The following is a 15826-nucleotide window of genomic DNA, read 5'->3' on the forward strand; positions in this document are numbered from 1 at the left end:
CTATGAGTTTATTTCTGTTTTGTTCATTTGTTCATCTGTTTCACATTTTCAATTCAAATGTTAAAAAGCAATTTCTACTGTTTGTGCTTTAATGCTAGAATTCAAAAAATATTCAGCCCCACAAAACTGAAAGGCAGGATTTTTACACTAATAGCCACGCCATAGTCATAGGAAACAGAAGGGTGCTCCTATTCCTTTCAATCTCAATTATCCAAGGCAAAGATATTTAGAGGGGGAGATGATGACTGATAGATGGTTGGATGGATGGATGGATAGACAGATAGAAAGAATTTTTAAGTAAATGAATTTATAAGAATCTAAAGAAGAAAAATCTGAACATTTTAAAAGTTAACCATAATAAATGTGGATCAATGAGTATTCTAACCATCACATCCTAAGTACAGCTCAGAAGAATTTGGGTCACACAAACATTCAAGTAAGTGTGTGCCAAAACATACAAAAAGTAATTATGATTTTAAAGTAATTTTCCTGTTAAGTTTCTCACCATTAAGTTCATGGTGATTTTCTTTTAAATAAAGCTGTCAAATTACCAAGCAGTAATAAGGTATTTGGCACGGTTGTATTTCGATATAAAATATGCGAACTCTTGAAAAATTTATAAAATATCATAACCATAAAAATAACTAATTTTAAGTGTGATTTTGAAATATCTGCTTAACTGAAACATGTATCCTCAACACAGACTTTACCAGCTAATACAGAGCAGTATACCCAGCTGAAGAAATGTAAATAACAATGCACAAAGATGTTTTATGAACTATAGTCTCATTGGTTGAAAGTGTATTATTGAATTTAATTTTTACTCTGGAGTTCCTCTGAAATATTAGATCATAAATGTTATAAAAATAATTCATATTAGATTAGTGCTTAAGTATACAGTGGAATAACTATATAAAAATAAACAAAAACATTAAATTAAGCAATGTATATTTTGGGGGCTCCCATCATGCAAGCAAACAGCACTACTGGCCATCCTGCACATCCCTCTGAAATATTTGCTGGCAATACTCCTTTTTGTAAGACAATAATCAAACAATCCCTAATCTCTTGAAGTTACATGGCATACTTGCAGACTGTCGTTTAAGAAATATCTTCTAATTTCTGCCCATTTGACTAGTTTTGGGTTCACCACAACTGCAACCTAATTTCTGCTAAAGGCAACTATGCTATTCATGTAATTGAATAATAAAAACATAAATATTTTAAATCAACCATTAGAAAAAATGTTAACATCCCAAACAGATGAGAGAATTAACCTTTTAGATTAACTCTGAAATGAGATTTTCAAAGAAAACAGTAAGGAAAGTTTCTCTTACTTTTCTACATACAAAAATGTTCTACTAAAGGCATAGATTGAAAACCATACACCTCTAATCCAGTTGAAACTGTGTTTCAAAAGTATGTTCTAAAAACAAAGTTAAACCCATTTTTTTCCCCGTGAAAACAGCTTTGCTTAATATAGAAACTGGTAAAGAATTCCAGCTACAATCCAGAACTTCTGAATAAAGATTTAGCAATCTGAAAACAATCATCTTATCAAACAGTACGATTGGTCTTTACTATCATTCAATACAGCGTCTGTGTGTGCTGGCCTAAAATCAAACTCTGCTTTCCTTTTTTATACTATTTGAGAAAAATCAAAGACAAAAAAGCAACCCCTCCCTGCCCAAATCTCAGTTTTTTAAAGATAACCATTAAAACTGTAAGTTGCTTTGCGTATTTGTACTGTTTTACCTGAAATTTTAACTTCTGACATTAATGTTAGAGAAGTTTTATTTTATTATCAAAGCTCTGAAAAAACGGACAAGGCCTAGTTCCCTACCTCTATACAGGCTTAGTATCTAAGAGTCTGGATGTATTTCCCCCACTCTCCAATCACGCTATAACATAGCCCATATCTCTGGCTGGGAAAGGCTATGGCAACATAAAGCAAGTTTCCATCCACCGTTAACCTCTGCAGCTGTTCATGAAGCAAAGCGTTCCTTCTCATCATCACTCATATTTACTCTGCCCATCTACAAGTGTCAAATAAGTTCCTTTTTTCAGATAGTGGTTGATTTTAAATTAACTTAAAACAAAGTATTTTGAAGATATGCACAATAAAAGACTTTAATAGAAAAAATCAAAAAACAATATAAGTAAACTGTTCATCTATATCAAGTGAACACATTTTATCAAGACACTTCGTATGTAAAAATGGCACAATATATCAAAAAACTAACCTAGCTTATGAAAAAGAAAAATAAATGTAATTAGATTTTAATTAACGAGAGAATTTCTCCCCTTATCAAAATTATCAATCTTATTTCAAGGATTGTATATTTAAAAAATCAGTTTTTCAACACGGAAATCTTAACTAATTTCTATTATTGAGTGTAGTAAGTTGAATGCAGGCCCCAAAGATATGCTCACATCCAAATCCCAGAAACTTGCAAATATTATTTTATATGACAAAAGATGTGATTAAGTTAGGGACCTTGAAAACAGACACTTATCCTGGATTATGGAGGTGGCTCCTAAATGCAATCATGTGTATCATTAAAGAGAGGGAGTTTTGAGAGGCAAACACACGCAGTGTCAAGAAGGTAACATGAATATGGAGCAGGGAGAGATGCAGCCACAAGCCAAAAAATACCAACGGTCACCAGAAGCTGGAAGAGGCAAGGAAGGTTTTCCTTTTAGAGCCTCTGGAGGAAGCACAATCCTGTCTATATCTTGGATTTCAAACATTTGGCTTCTAGAACTCAAACGTGAGAAAATCAATCTCTGTTGTTTTAAATCACCAAGCTTGTAATTTGTCACAGGACACTAATACACTGAGGGAAAGAGTATATTAAAGAGTAATTCTGAAAGCATACATACAAACTTAGAAGAAAACTTAGAAGAAAAAGGATAACTCTATTATAAAGACACAAGATACAATGATTCAGTAAGCCCAATTTTTACAGTTGTAACTCTGAAGCAAATTATTAAGATTTTACATGTAACAAAAAGATATCATTGAGTGATTATACAGGGGGGCCTTATCAGCAGATGTTTTACCAAATCTCTAAATATTCAGCTACAAAAATAATAAAGTGCAGCATGCAAGATCAGACTAAAAGACAAAAGAAATTAAAAAGAATTAAAAATGCCTGCAAAATACCCACAAGTATATGAGACTTCTGAAACTATATATCACTGCATTTAAAGGATTTCATTATGTGATATGCTCAAGTGGGTGGAACCACCCAGAAACTGACAAGAAGGAAGCATGACATCTGGGAGTTATAAATTTCACAGGCCACAATACTTAGAAGAGGTCATTTTAAAAAAAGAAAATTAATTTTTATGATCTGGCAACCACCTGGTCATTCTGAGACTTAAATAAGAAAAGAAAAATAATAAAATATTCTACTCCCTCGAAGCCTAAATACTGCCACCTTTAAAACTGGGATAGTGTCTAGCCAGCTCATAGTATTAATAGTGTCCCGTCTCACAGAGTTACGTTGAGAATGAGATTACACACAGTAATGGGCCATAGTTTGGATCACAGCTTCACGCTAAACTGGCTGACTGGGAGCTAACTACACTTGCTTGCTCAATGAAAAAATGTAGGGACTAGTTACTAGATTTTAAATAAAATAGAAAAACATTTTAAAACAGAAAACCTCATTTCCATTTTTTTGAAATCCAGGGGTCCCAGCACTTACCACATCACTAGCGCTGGAGAACTCATTATTAACCAGACTTTCCAGAGCCATCCATCGAACTGGCCTGTTTTCATTGTCCCCCAGACAGTGATAGTCCATGGGAAACAAGTCTCTGGAAAGGGCATTGTCTGTGATCTTAACTTGAAGTGTATCATCGATGCTGAAAAGTAAACATAAACATCAAATGCAATCAGAGTATTTAAAAATATGGATCATGGTTACTCTTAAATACAACACAATTCCCACTGTAACTCCTGGAAAAAACACAAATCCAGGCAGCCCTAATGACAGTGATGAGCCCGTGGTACCTACACACAGTTCCTAGCAGCCAAGTCTTTGTGAATGACTTCCCTTCTGGCCAGATAGCTCATTCCACAGGCAATCTGAATAGCCATGTGCACCAAGTCTTGTTGAGAAATTGCCTGTGGTAACAGAAAAATGACAATGTTTGCAGTTAGCACAAAAATTATGATGGCAGCTACTTATTTTATTCCACAAGCCTACTCCATCCCAAAATACTTCTTTATACCTACACATTGAGTGTTAAAAAGCTACTTTTGAACAATATGTTCCCATAGCTCCCTGTACTATCTTCTATAGTCCTTATCATTCTATAATTTACCATTTACTTCTCCTCTCATGTTAGGTATATCTCCCCAACACCCAGCATGTATAATAGCTGCTCATACATATTTGTTCGATGCTGAATTCACAAAGTAATATTTCAAATGTTTATTACTCAATAACTAGGTTCTTTTCTTTTAAAATAGTTTTTATTAGGAGATTATCCCCTGGGGACCATTTTCAAACTAATACAAGTTTATAGTTCTTTCTACTGATATGTTCCTCTGGAGCCAGTATTGTGGACCAAGGAATGAAATTCTTCCCCAGGTGATGCTGGTGGGCTGCAGCCTTAAACCACTTCTTAGGAATCCCAGCTTTAATCCTATCAATTTACGCATCTCATACTTATAAAGCCAAATATTTAATGTGGCCTTTGAATATATTTTCTCGTAGCAACTGTAGTTAAGTACATTATTATAAATCCTAAAACCAACTAATGGGGCTACAAGATACAGCAGCAACAACACACCCACTAGGCTTTACCACTACTGCCAACAAAATGTGTTTGGAATGTGACCAAATGCTTCACAGCGATGTGCACAAGCAATGAAAGAAAAGAATCTCTTAGATAACTGACATCTTATAGTCAAGCTTACAGTCATCAGCAGCTTTTAGTACAATATGGACCAAATGGCTCTGAATATGGACTAAATAGGTCTATTTCCACTCCTAGGAGGGAAATCTAGTATAAATGCCTTCATAGAATTCTCAGAAAAACTGAAATGGTGTTACAGAGGGTTTGAGGCGATAATCAGTAAATACACAATGGATACACAAGGAAAATCTTTCAGCATCAGCAAAGAGTAAGCCTTCAGACAGGAATCATAAACCATCTTCCTCTAAACCAACAGGTTATAAATATCCTCTGGTTCACTTTAAGTTTCTTTTTGTAGGCCTTTAAACAGTTTATATTTAAGAATGTTAACATCTGCTTTCAAAGATAATATCAGAAGCTACTGGTAACTAACAACTGGTATTTGGGCAAATTTTTCTCACCTGAGGATTATTGGCCTCCACTAATTTGCACTGCCGTAAAAACAATTTAAGATTCCCCCAATTCATGTAAGGCAATATCACCATGGGCTTTTCTCCTTCTTCTATACACACATGGGTAATAGGAAGAAGATTTCTATAAAATAATAGGAAATCAGGAGAAAGACAAGTGAAATCTAAAACCTCAGGGGCTTATTTTTAATAAAAAACAGTAAGATAAAGATAACCTAAAATAAAACAAGAAAATCTCAAACATACTTAAAAACATGACTATCATTAAAAATGTAGAATTATAAATGTTCATTTAAACTAAACTTTAATGTTTCTTCTATATGTACTTTCTTGATTGGGGAAAGTTATAAACTCAGTTATATCCTATGGACTGGATTCTCCTAAAGACATACTCTAGTCACACTAAATCTGTACTGTAAAGGATAATCACAGACATCTAAACAATGACTTGACCATGAGCATGTTATAATAATATCCCACTTTGTCCATCATCATACTTAAAAAAAAAAAAAAAATGCAGACTATGGACAAGAATATGATAATCAAGAAGGCCTCTAAGAGAATGATTTGCCACAAAAGCCAAGAAGTCCTGATATGGTCAAATGGGATTTAGAATACAATTTCCAAATCCTAAATTTATCATTTACTGTCTGTGTGATCATCTCTCTTGGCCTTAGTTTCCATACCTCTAACATGGAAATCCTACCAACCATAAAATGTTGCTATGATGTGCAAATAAAGCTAAGCATGTGGTAAACAACTTTGTTCTTTTTAAAATTTCTATGGCACACATACATACATTTCATCCTATTGCCTAATGACACCCCTTCTATTGGTATTTTGAAATAACTCTTAATATTTCCCAAGGTTATACAACTTTTTACATAATTACCTCATCTTCCTCACTAAGCTAAAAATTCCTAGAAGGCAAAAATATAGACTCATATTTTTAAACCCAATGCCTTGTATTCTGTACCACAGAAAACAAGCATTTAATAAATATGTGATAAACATACAAGTAACAAAGCTTTAAAAACATTTATATTCCTTAACAGAATATTCTGCTTCTAAGAATGTTTAATAAAGAAAAAAAAAGCACGACATGAACAAGGACAGTTAATGCAATATTAATAGCAAACAACTTAAAATCCAAAAGGAAGTAAAGAGGACACCTAAAAAATAAGAAAGTATCAATTAAATGGTAACAAAGAGATGTTAAGAGAAAATGAGTAAAAGCTGATCTTATAGGAATGCAAGACACAAAATTCACATTTGCAGGATGATTACAATTATGGAAGGGGAAAAAATTCTGCACGGAAATATGCCAAGAGTTTAAGATTTGTTGTCTTTGAGTTGTGGGAGTTTGGATCATGTCCACCTTGCTTTTCTGTATTTCCTAAACTGTCTCAGTTGTACGTGTATCTGTTACTGTTACGAAACCACTGTCGCACAATACTGGCCTAATACGAAACCAAACCACCGTCACACAATTCTGGCCTAATAGCGCAGAAGAGAAGGCTGTGGTCTCCCCTGGTGCTGTGTGGAAGTTACTAACAAGGAACACACTGACCCTGAGGAGAAAATGAGGACTCAGAGAGCCTGAGAGTAGCAGCGATTAGTCTCATTTTAAAAGGAGGAAACCAATGTAGAAAGAGAGGTTAGGTAATATGTCAAAGACGAATAGCAGGTACATAAAGAAAAGAGTTCGAATCTTTATCTGATTCTAAAACCTTTATGCTTTCCCCTGGAAAACTGGACATTTCCTCCCAGGGGAGGAGGGAGTATAGAAATGATGATAGAGCTTCTTTTCACACAAAAATGGCAATACCAAGTTTGCACTCAGGATTAAATGAGCATACCATGGTTTCAGGAATATTGTGAAGAGTTACTCAATCTCTTTAACTGCCCTCCCCCCAAATATTTCTCTGCTCTTTTCCTTATGACTGCAATTCACTGAGCAAAATGTAAGGCATTTTATCCAGGCACAGTAAGTTTGCTAGATGAGATCTGTTTATTCTCTCAACCAAGGATTCAAATCTCTCTAGGAGAGTTAACAAGCTGCATGAAAATATTTCAAAGTACAAATGACTACTCTTCATTCTGCCCATACTATAAAGGAAAGGTAGAAGGTTTAGAATCTATAAGAGTGGATGAGAGCAGAAGCAGATGCTATAGAAAAGAAGACAGAGGAAGGGTAGATTCTGTGGGAACTTGAGACAAGAACTGCATCCAGCTCTCAGTCTTGCTGAGTGTGCTTGCAGAGTCAGAGCGGCAGGGCGTAAGAAGTGCCTGCCATAAGGCGCCCTTGAGGCAATGAAGACAAACTACAAGTAGAAATAGCTAAAGAGTACTTTATTATGAAGTACTTCTGTAATTAAAAAAGACTGATAGCCACCTTTTATTGACACAGCTATTTTAACTTATAATAAAAAATATTCTCACAAATTACAGTAGCAAAAAGCGTAAAAAGAATTTCAAAATATTTAAAAATATTTCAACACTTTACAACTCAATCATAGAATGATAAAACATGAAGGAAACATGTTTTCGCATGTGGAATTATATAATTAGTTTAAAAAAAGGTAAAATCTAAAACCAAGTCATTTCTTGCTAAATATATTTTGTTTGCCTGATAAATTCTATAATATGATCACTGAAGATCATTATTTCATTTTTATCCCTCATGCCTAGCAGAGTTCCAAGTATAAAATGGGCACTTAATTTGAATGAAAGAATGAACAAATGCCTATACACAGCTCTGAGTAGTCTAGCCATCAGGGGTTAAAAAAGAAATGCGTGGTAAGCCCTAGCCCCCTTAAAAATGAAATGAACTGCTACAGTGAGTGGAAAGAATCATATATTTTCTATATATTGACAATGTGTTTTGCTCATTAGAAACTAGGAGTCCTGGTATCTTTTTGTAGCCAGGAAGAACAATTAACCATGATCGAACTATAACCTGCCTTTAGAAGACTTTTCCCAATCACTGAATATCCAGTATCAAAATAACCCCAATTTAGTATGTCATCCCATTCTATCATCTAAGGGTATCTTGGGGCTGCTAAATCATCCTGGTAGGATACTGAAAAACTCTAGAGCTTAAAACCACATGACAAAATGCTGCAAATGCTTGCTCTAAACATTTTTCAGCCAAAGCATCTTTGGGCTACAGTGGATATAAAACTGCTTCTTGAGGAAATCATGGTTTTGTCTACATTTATCCCTGTCGCCTACTTCTGTGTTGAAGAAGTGCAGACCTTCTCTCAGGATAATACTAGCTAGGTACCAAAGTAGTAGGTTAACATTAATACTAGTATTAAACACTTTTAGCTCTTCCTCCTAAAATCAGCATAACAGAACATCAAACACTTCCAATAGTGTTAAAAATGACATTTCCAACTGATCATTACCCAGTTCTTGTCTGGTTATCTAGAGAAAACAAAATGTGTTTTTTCAAAAATAGAATCGAAAGGAGAAATTATCCATCCAGCCATCCATCCATTCCTCTGCAAATGAATTCTGTTCTTGGACTGAATGAGGCCAATGGAAGGAAACATTCTTAAACCATGACTTTAACCTTTCAAAGGGACATCTTCACGCCCTCAATACTGTGTGCTCAAGTTTTTCAAAGATCCCTGGCTTTTTTATTTTCAGTGAAACTAAAACGTATATCCAATCATTATATAATCAATGTTCCAAGTGTATGAGAAAACAATGAAACAATTGCCTCAGAATTTGTAAACGTTTTTCTCTTCCAAGGTACATCTATGTTTCTTCCCCTTCTAATACTGAGAATTATCAACGTTTAATGTTTCCTTCAGCCTTGGTTACCCAGAAGCTAAGAGTTGTTTTAAGTTCAATCACAGCAAAAATATTTGTCTCCTTACTGTTGGTTTATTTGTTTTTTTTTTCCCACCATCACAATGCCCAAAACCTGAGTTTCATTTTCATTGCCATTTTACTGATCTTACTATAGCTGCCTTCTTTTTAAGTGCTAAAATTCTTCTGAATATGAACCAAAGGGTAAACAAAATTCAAAAATAAAACTCTGTGCATAGTCATCTTATTTTTTAGTAGAACTCAAGTAATTGCTCACGGTACAGAGAAATTAAAAAGCAGGATGCCTTCTGAATGTATCGCTTTCCATCTTTTTTTGTTCATAAATCCATAAATATCTTCCAACAGGGATAGTCACTGTTCCATTTCTTAAACATGTGTGACCAAATTTTCAGTAGGCTATAAATTAAGCTAACTGTATATAGTACTTTAAAAAACAAAAAGTAACAAAAATGTTGCCCCAGTATTGATACTGCTACACACTGTGATACTATATTTAAATCCCTTTTGGCTCAGAAGGTAGAAGATTATGTTATAGCTCTGGGAAGAGGGCTAATATCAAGCTTTTGAAAATGCTCTTAATAAAGAACTACAAATATTATTTAAAAAATCATACTATGACCTAATAGTAAGAGACTGGTTGAATAAACGTGGTACATCCATTCAATAAATTACTTACTATGTAGCCTTTTGAAATGCAGACATGAATTTATAGTAACTGACATGAAAAGTTAGATGTTGTTTTGTTATATCAAGAAGCATGTTTACTGTTTAAAGATAATAGTACTGTAATTATATAGAAAAAATATCCTTTTTAAAAAATGCATGCTGAAAATGCATTGAAAGTGATGAAATGTCCAATTACTTTTAAAATATTTCCACACTCAGGTAGATATAGATAAACATATATGTACACTTATGAATGGCAAAATGTTAACTATTGTTGAATTTAGGAGGTGGACTTATTCATGTTTATTATTCCTGTCTATAGTATTCTCTATGTTTAAAAATTTCACTACAAATATTTTTTAGTATATGTATGTTAGTATCCTATTTTTTAAAGAGAAATATGCACATAAATATGTATAAATTCTTTCTCAAACACTTAGCCATGATTACCCAGATGTGGGCTTACATATTCTTCTTTATACTTTACTGTGTTTTTAAATGTTGCGCAATGAACATGCATTTATTTCACTTTTATATTCAGGAAAAAAATTAAGCCATTCCAAAAAGCTTTCGATTCAGAACACAACAGAATGTTCCTAAAATAAAAGTGTAATAACATACATTGTTACCATGTTAACACTTAAATGCTGGGTTTTTTCCTCTCACCTGTGATGAAGACCTCGTAGCTTACAACTTTCAGTGAGCATCATTGTCACCTGAATTTCAGAAGCTTGATCTATATAAAGAGACATTGTCTTGAATGATAATACTATAAATATGACATTCATATTTTCTGCTATTAGTAAATAATTATATCAGAATATACGATAAATTTTCATTATAAGTCGCAGATAAATCTAAACAGATCTAGCCTTATATTACAGTAGGTAGTGTCTAATTAAATAGGTCAACATTAACAGAAGCTATTAGGATAATTTGATTACATAAAAATTAGAAATTAAGTAAGATTCCATAAATAGAGTAGAGAAAGTATAACAGACTGGAAAAATATCTGCAACACATAAGGCATATAAAAGCTAATTTCCTTCCTGTCTCACTTCTTTAAAGAGCTCACACAAAATCACCAAGAAAAAAAATTGAAGAGGCACTTCTCCATTTTCATTACATAAATAGTATATTTTCATTATAAAATTAAAAATGAGTGTTACTTTTTAAAAAATTGTTTTAAGATATTGAAAACAAAACTGAGTACAGTGTATCCTTAAACACACTTAAAAAAATAAGTAATTTCTTTGCCAATAGTAAAAATAGTAATAATAATTTATAATGCTTTTGACCAATGCAATAAGAGGGAGAAAAAAAGATATAAAGATAGCCAAGATCCACATCCTAGCTCTAACTAGTAAAATGTTGAACCAACAGTGAAATCCAGACCACTGAACTCAGGCAGTATGATTACATGTCACATTCATTCCTTAGAAGTAAAGCTGTCAAAGCTGAGAAGTCACAAATTTCATTTACTTCCAACTCTAAAGGATGGAATCACTCCCTCTCCCACTACTTGCTATTAGCACCCTCTTTCCAGACAGCTTTACTTAGTCAAGACTTTTGTAGGAATGTCAAATGGATGGACAAAAAGCAAAAGACTTAAAACAGCTGGTACTTCTTTGGAAAAGGTGCTTCTTCATACCAATGTTGTCTACAAACTGACTGACATTTGGAATCATTTAGTAAATGAGGGAATGCGCCTTTATCTTTCTTTCTGTACTCTAAATAACTTTTAATGAAATTATAGCCACGCCTATTTAGGGGCTGGTAGGATCATATTAGAATTGAAAACCAGTAAGGTAATGAACCTCACCAACTGAGGTTCACACCCAGTTGGTAAGAGTTCACCTTCCCAACAACTGGTATAGAGATCCAGGTAAAACAAAGGCAATTTCAGAATGTGTCATTTCATGTATAATATTTTTCAAGTTCTTAACTTAGATAAGCATGTTCTATTACACTTGCACTGGATGATGATCTAAGAAAACTGTGAAATAGAGAAAAAAATAATTTTATCTATTTAGTAAGAAAAAAATCATTTTCTGGATTCCTTTCCCAATCTAGTTCTAGTCTTTTAATTTTAAATACTGAAAGGTCTATCTTGAAACTATATATTTGAAAAGAATACTTTAAAATAATTTGCATTCTAAAAGTTACAAGAAATAACAAAATAATAAAAAAACACACTCTCAAGTTATAAAAATTAGCTATTAAAGAAAATAAGAATACCAATAACCTTAAATTAATTAATTTATTTTATGGAATTCAATTTCACAATAGTCATTGTGTGAAATTCAGATTCCTAATTTCAATCTCTGGAAATTTATATTGAAATATCTATTAAGTGTGCAAAATTATGAATTTTTTTAAGAAGCTAAACTCCAATTTTCTGCTTATGCCTAAAGGTCAAGGTCAATGACCTTTTAAAAACATAATTTTGGAGCCATAACGTATAGTGGAAAGGGCCTGAGTTTTGGGGGTGTGCAATCTGGGATTTGTACCTCTGCCCATTATTTTTGTCTGTGTAACCATGCACAAGTCTCCTGTCCTGTCTCAACTTCCATTAAAAACTAAGCGAGTCCTGAATAATGTGTACCTTAGAGAACTTGATAAGGATCAGTAAAGACAACAAATTCCGCACAAATCAGTTGTGTATTTAGAGCGCCCTCAATAAATGCTACTTGTTACCCTTTTATAACAAAAGGAAAAAAATAAAAATGTTTTCAAGCATTAAAAAATATTTTTTTTGCATTTTAAGTGGCACTTCTAATTGTGTAGCATTTAATAAAGCATACAGATTTGTGAAAAGAATGTTGTTACCTCTACATAGCTTCAATTAAAATAAAAATAACATTCCAAAAGAATAAATCTCAGAGATAATTATGTGGAGTAATCTAACAATTCAGAGGCAAGGACTGTAGTCAATGCACTTCCTCTCTGTTTCCCAAGCAAACCATTACCACATCTTGGCTAAGGACTCATTGTGCTTTCTCTTGTTTCCGTCTGGCTTACAGTGGTAATGCGTAGAAACAAGCAAGTGACTCCAAATTCAAGTGTATACGGAAAGAGGAATCTTATCTTGTAAAACAGTCCTGGTAGCCACATTGTGTTTTCTTATCACTATTATTTCCTTCTTTCCCCCCTTCCAACCCGAAATCAAGGCAATTCTGTACAGAAATCTCTTTTGTTAATTCAAGATTCATACAGAACAAATTAATAATAGCCTAGTTCTAAATTGCCCATAGAATATTTACAAACTCCAAGAGAAATATTAGAATTAAGGGGAAATGTTTTATTAAAAAAAAAAGAAAGTGCAATGAAAGGTAACGATTATCAAACTTAGGTTCAAATTTACATTTATAAAGAGTAATAGGTAGAATAACCTTCAAAACCAGTCAGAAAATATAGTGAGACCTAACTTAACTTAAATATTAACTTTTAAAACTGTTTTGGGGCTATGAGAGGTGGGTGAATAAAATAAATACTAAACGATATAGTAAAACACTTTAGAAAAAAAGGGGTGTGTGTGTGTGTCTGTCTGTAGCACACCTAAACAATCAATTTTCCTAAATTAAAAGAAATTAAATTCTAAAAAATTTGTTACATTAGTACAAACCAACTTTTTAGAAACAATAAACATAAATCCTTCACACTTTCCATGAATTCCTAAGTAAATTTAGAAGCAAGTTCTTATAAATTAACTTTGTAAACGTCATAAAATTGTCACCTCCTACTCACAAAACTGAATTTAATTTTGTCCTCAATTTCTGTATTCAAAATACTAAATGTTTTCCCCAAATTTACATCTTGTCATCCCAACCAATCTCAGATATTAAGCACCTTGTAAATGACCACATTTTCCTTTCTCTTAAAATGAGCATTTAGACTTAACTAAGAACTATTTCAGCTTTTACATAATTGATTACAAATAATTAAAATTCTAATATTTTAAAAGATCTTACTAATTTACCACTTTTAGGGAATAAGCCATATATACATAATATCCTAGTATATTTTGATTAGGAATCTCTAGCTGGAAAATTTATATAAATCAATAAGCAAAAAATTAGGTATCACATTTCTCTAAAAGGTATGTAAATGAAAATAGGTACCCTCTTCATAAAAATATAAACTAGTGCTACCTTTCAGGAAACAATCTGGCAACATCTATCAAAATTTTAAATGTAAACACCACTTGGGGCAGCAATTCCATATATGGCTGTATCTCCAAAGTTATACCAAGAAATACACACACACAGATATTTTCTGCAGCACTATGAATAATAGCAAAAAAAGGAGGAGGGAGTAGAAGAAACATAAACAATGGCTATTCACATAAGGCGCAGTGGGCCTGGGGGTCATTTTTTTCCTTAACAGCCCTCAGTGTTGGAGGAGGTTGCAGAGAGGAGGAAAAATAACATGTTTTTTGGGAGGGAAAAAAAAAAAGAATTTTAATGTATGAAAAACACAATATTAGATACAGCAACAATGAAGTCAAGTGGACAAAATTTAACCTGAAGCCTGCATAATATCTAATCAATGTTTAATGTCTTAATTTCTTGGACTTCTATTTTCTATACCTTAATAAGAAGAATCAAATATCCTTAAAAGCCTCCATATGAGCTAAATTAACATGGACTTATTTAAAGGTCTGGCACACACTCAGAATTTGAGGCAGATTTTGCTGGCATGAGCTACTTAAGCAGGAAAGCATTATGAAAATAGTATGGGAGGAAAAATCTTACCTTTAACTGTTTTTACAAATGCTTGTTTTTCTTTATTTGGATCTTTTTCATCTACTAAAATCCCATGGAAAATACGCCCAAAAGTACCTAAAAGAAAGTTAATGAGATCATAAATAACCTTCATAAAATTGTAAATGCAAAACTTTTTAGCACAATAAACCTTTAAAGAAACAAGAATATATGTAATTCACATTACTCTAGCTCTAGAGTAAAAAGACCCAAATCTTTGTTTTTCAATGTTAGAGGTTCTTTGTAACTATGAAAATATCTTGCTTTTAGAAATTTCTCACAAGTATATGAGAATTCTTTCTGAATTATCCCAAATAAACTAATGATATATCCAAGAGCACTGGAGCTCAGTAATGGGGCATCCACAGAGGCATTTATGAATTTCTAGGCTTAACCTTAGAGCAACGAAAAAGGAGAGAAATGAACTATCCTCATTCATTCAAAAACAGACATAAGCGATCTCTGTTTCTGTTCATTAAAATTGGCCACTGGGGACAGTTCAAGCCCCTCACTTAGCTGTGACTGAGCTACAAGCAAAACCAACTGATAAATTCAGATGATCCACATGCATCCAAAACTTTCCGCACTGAATTATGGAAGGGAGAAAAAGTACATCTCTATTTAACAACTTCAAGAGCTCAATGAAATATTTTATTATTAATTTCTGTCTTCATCTTTCAGCATCTCCCCAGTCAATACCCTAAAACTCAAAAAAGAAAACAAGGACCAGCAAGTGGGGAGAGAAAAGGCACTAATACCTATCAAACACCTATTATGTGCTAGTTCATTTAATGTGTATAATTTCATCTAACTTCATTACTAGTTTAAGAGTAAACAATGTAGTCCAAATTTACAGAAGAGGGAATGGAACATAAAGACATTAAGTGACTTCTCCAGAGTCATACAGATAATAAACCATGGGACTGAGACTGAGACTGGAACTCTGATGTAACTCCAAAGCCCATGTACACTCCTTCTGCTAGAACCCCTATGCTATCTGTCACAGAGAAAATTACTTAAGAATTTCCTTAAGAGGCCTGCTAGGTAGCAAGCATCTTTAAAGAAGAACTAAACAGAAAATATACTTTAAACAAATGCCAACACATATGCTTTAATATACTCGAAAATCAAGAATTGCACCAAAGCTGTATTAAGACAAATTAAAGGTATAAAGACAGGGCAAATGAAAATCAGTTTTATAAAGGAAATAAACTG

The 15826-nt window shown here is 33.1% G+C and overlaps 1 protein-coding gene across 2 annotated transcripts in view; it reads right to left on the minus strand.

The window, feature by feature from the left end:
* RYK (receptor like tyrosine kinase) overlaps positions 1–15826 on the minus strand; it is a 78892-nt gene that overhangs the window by 14241 nt on the left and 48825 nt on the right. For both annotated transcript variants that reach the window (XM_039837181.1, XM_039837182.1), the window contains exons 9-13: positions 14603–14689; positions 10515–10584; positions 5334–5466; positions 4026–4135; positions 3714–3873 (exon numbers count right to left, since the gene is read on the minus strand). In XM_039837181.1, coding sequence (XP_039693115.1) covers positions 3714–3873; positions 4026–4135; positions 5334–5466; positions 10515–10584; positions 14603–14689 — 560 coding nt within the window. The remainder of the gene's footprint in view (positions 1–3713; positions 3874–4025; positions 4136–5333; positions 5467–10514; positions 10585–14602; positions 14690–15826) is intronic.

The sequence above is a fragment of the Pteropus medius genome, unplaced genomic scaffold, assembly GCF_902729225.1.
Source record: "Pteropus medius unplaced genomic scaffold, Ma_sr-lr_union100, whole genome shotgun sequence".
Taxonomy (NCBI): Eukaryota; Metazoa; Chordata; class Mammalia; order Chiroptera; family Pteropodidae; genus Pteropus; species Pteropus medius.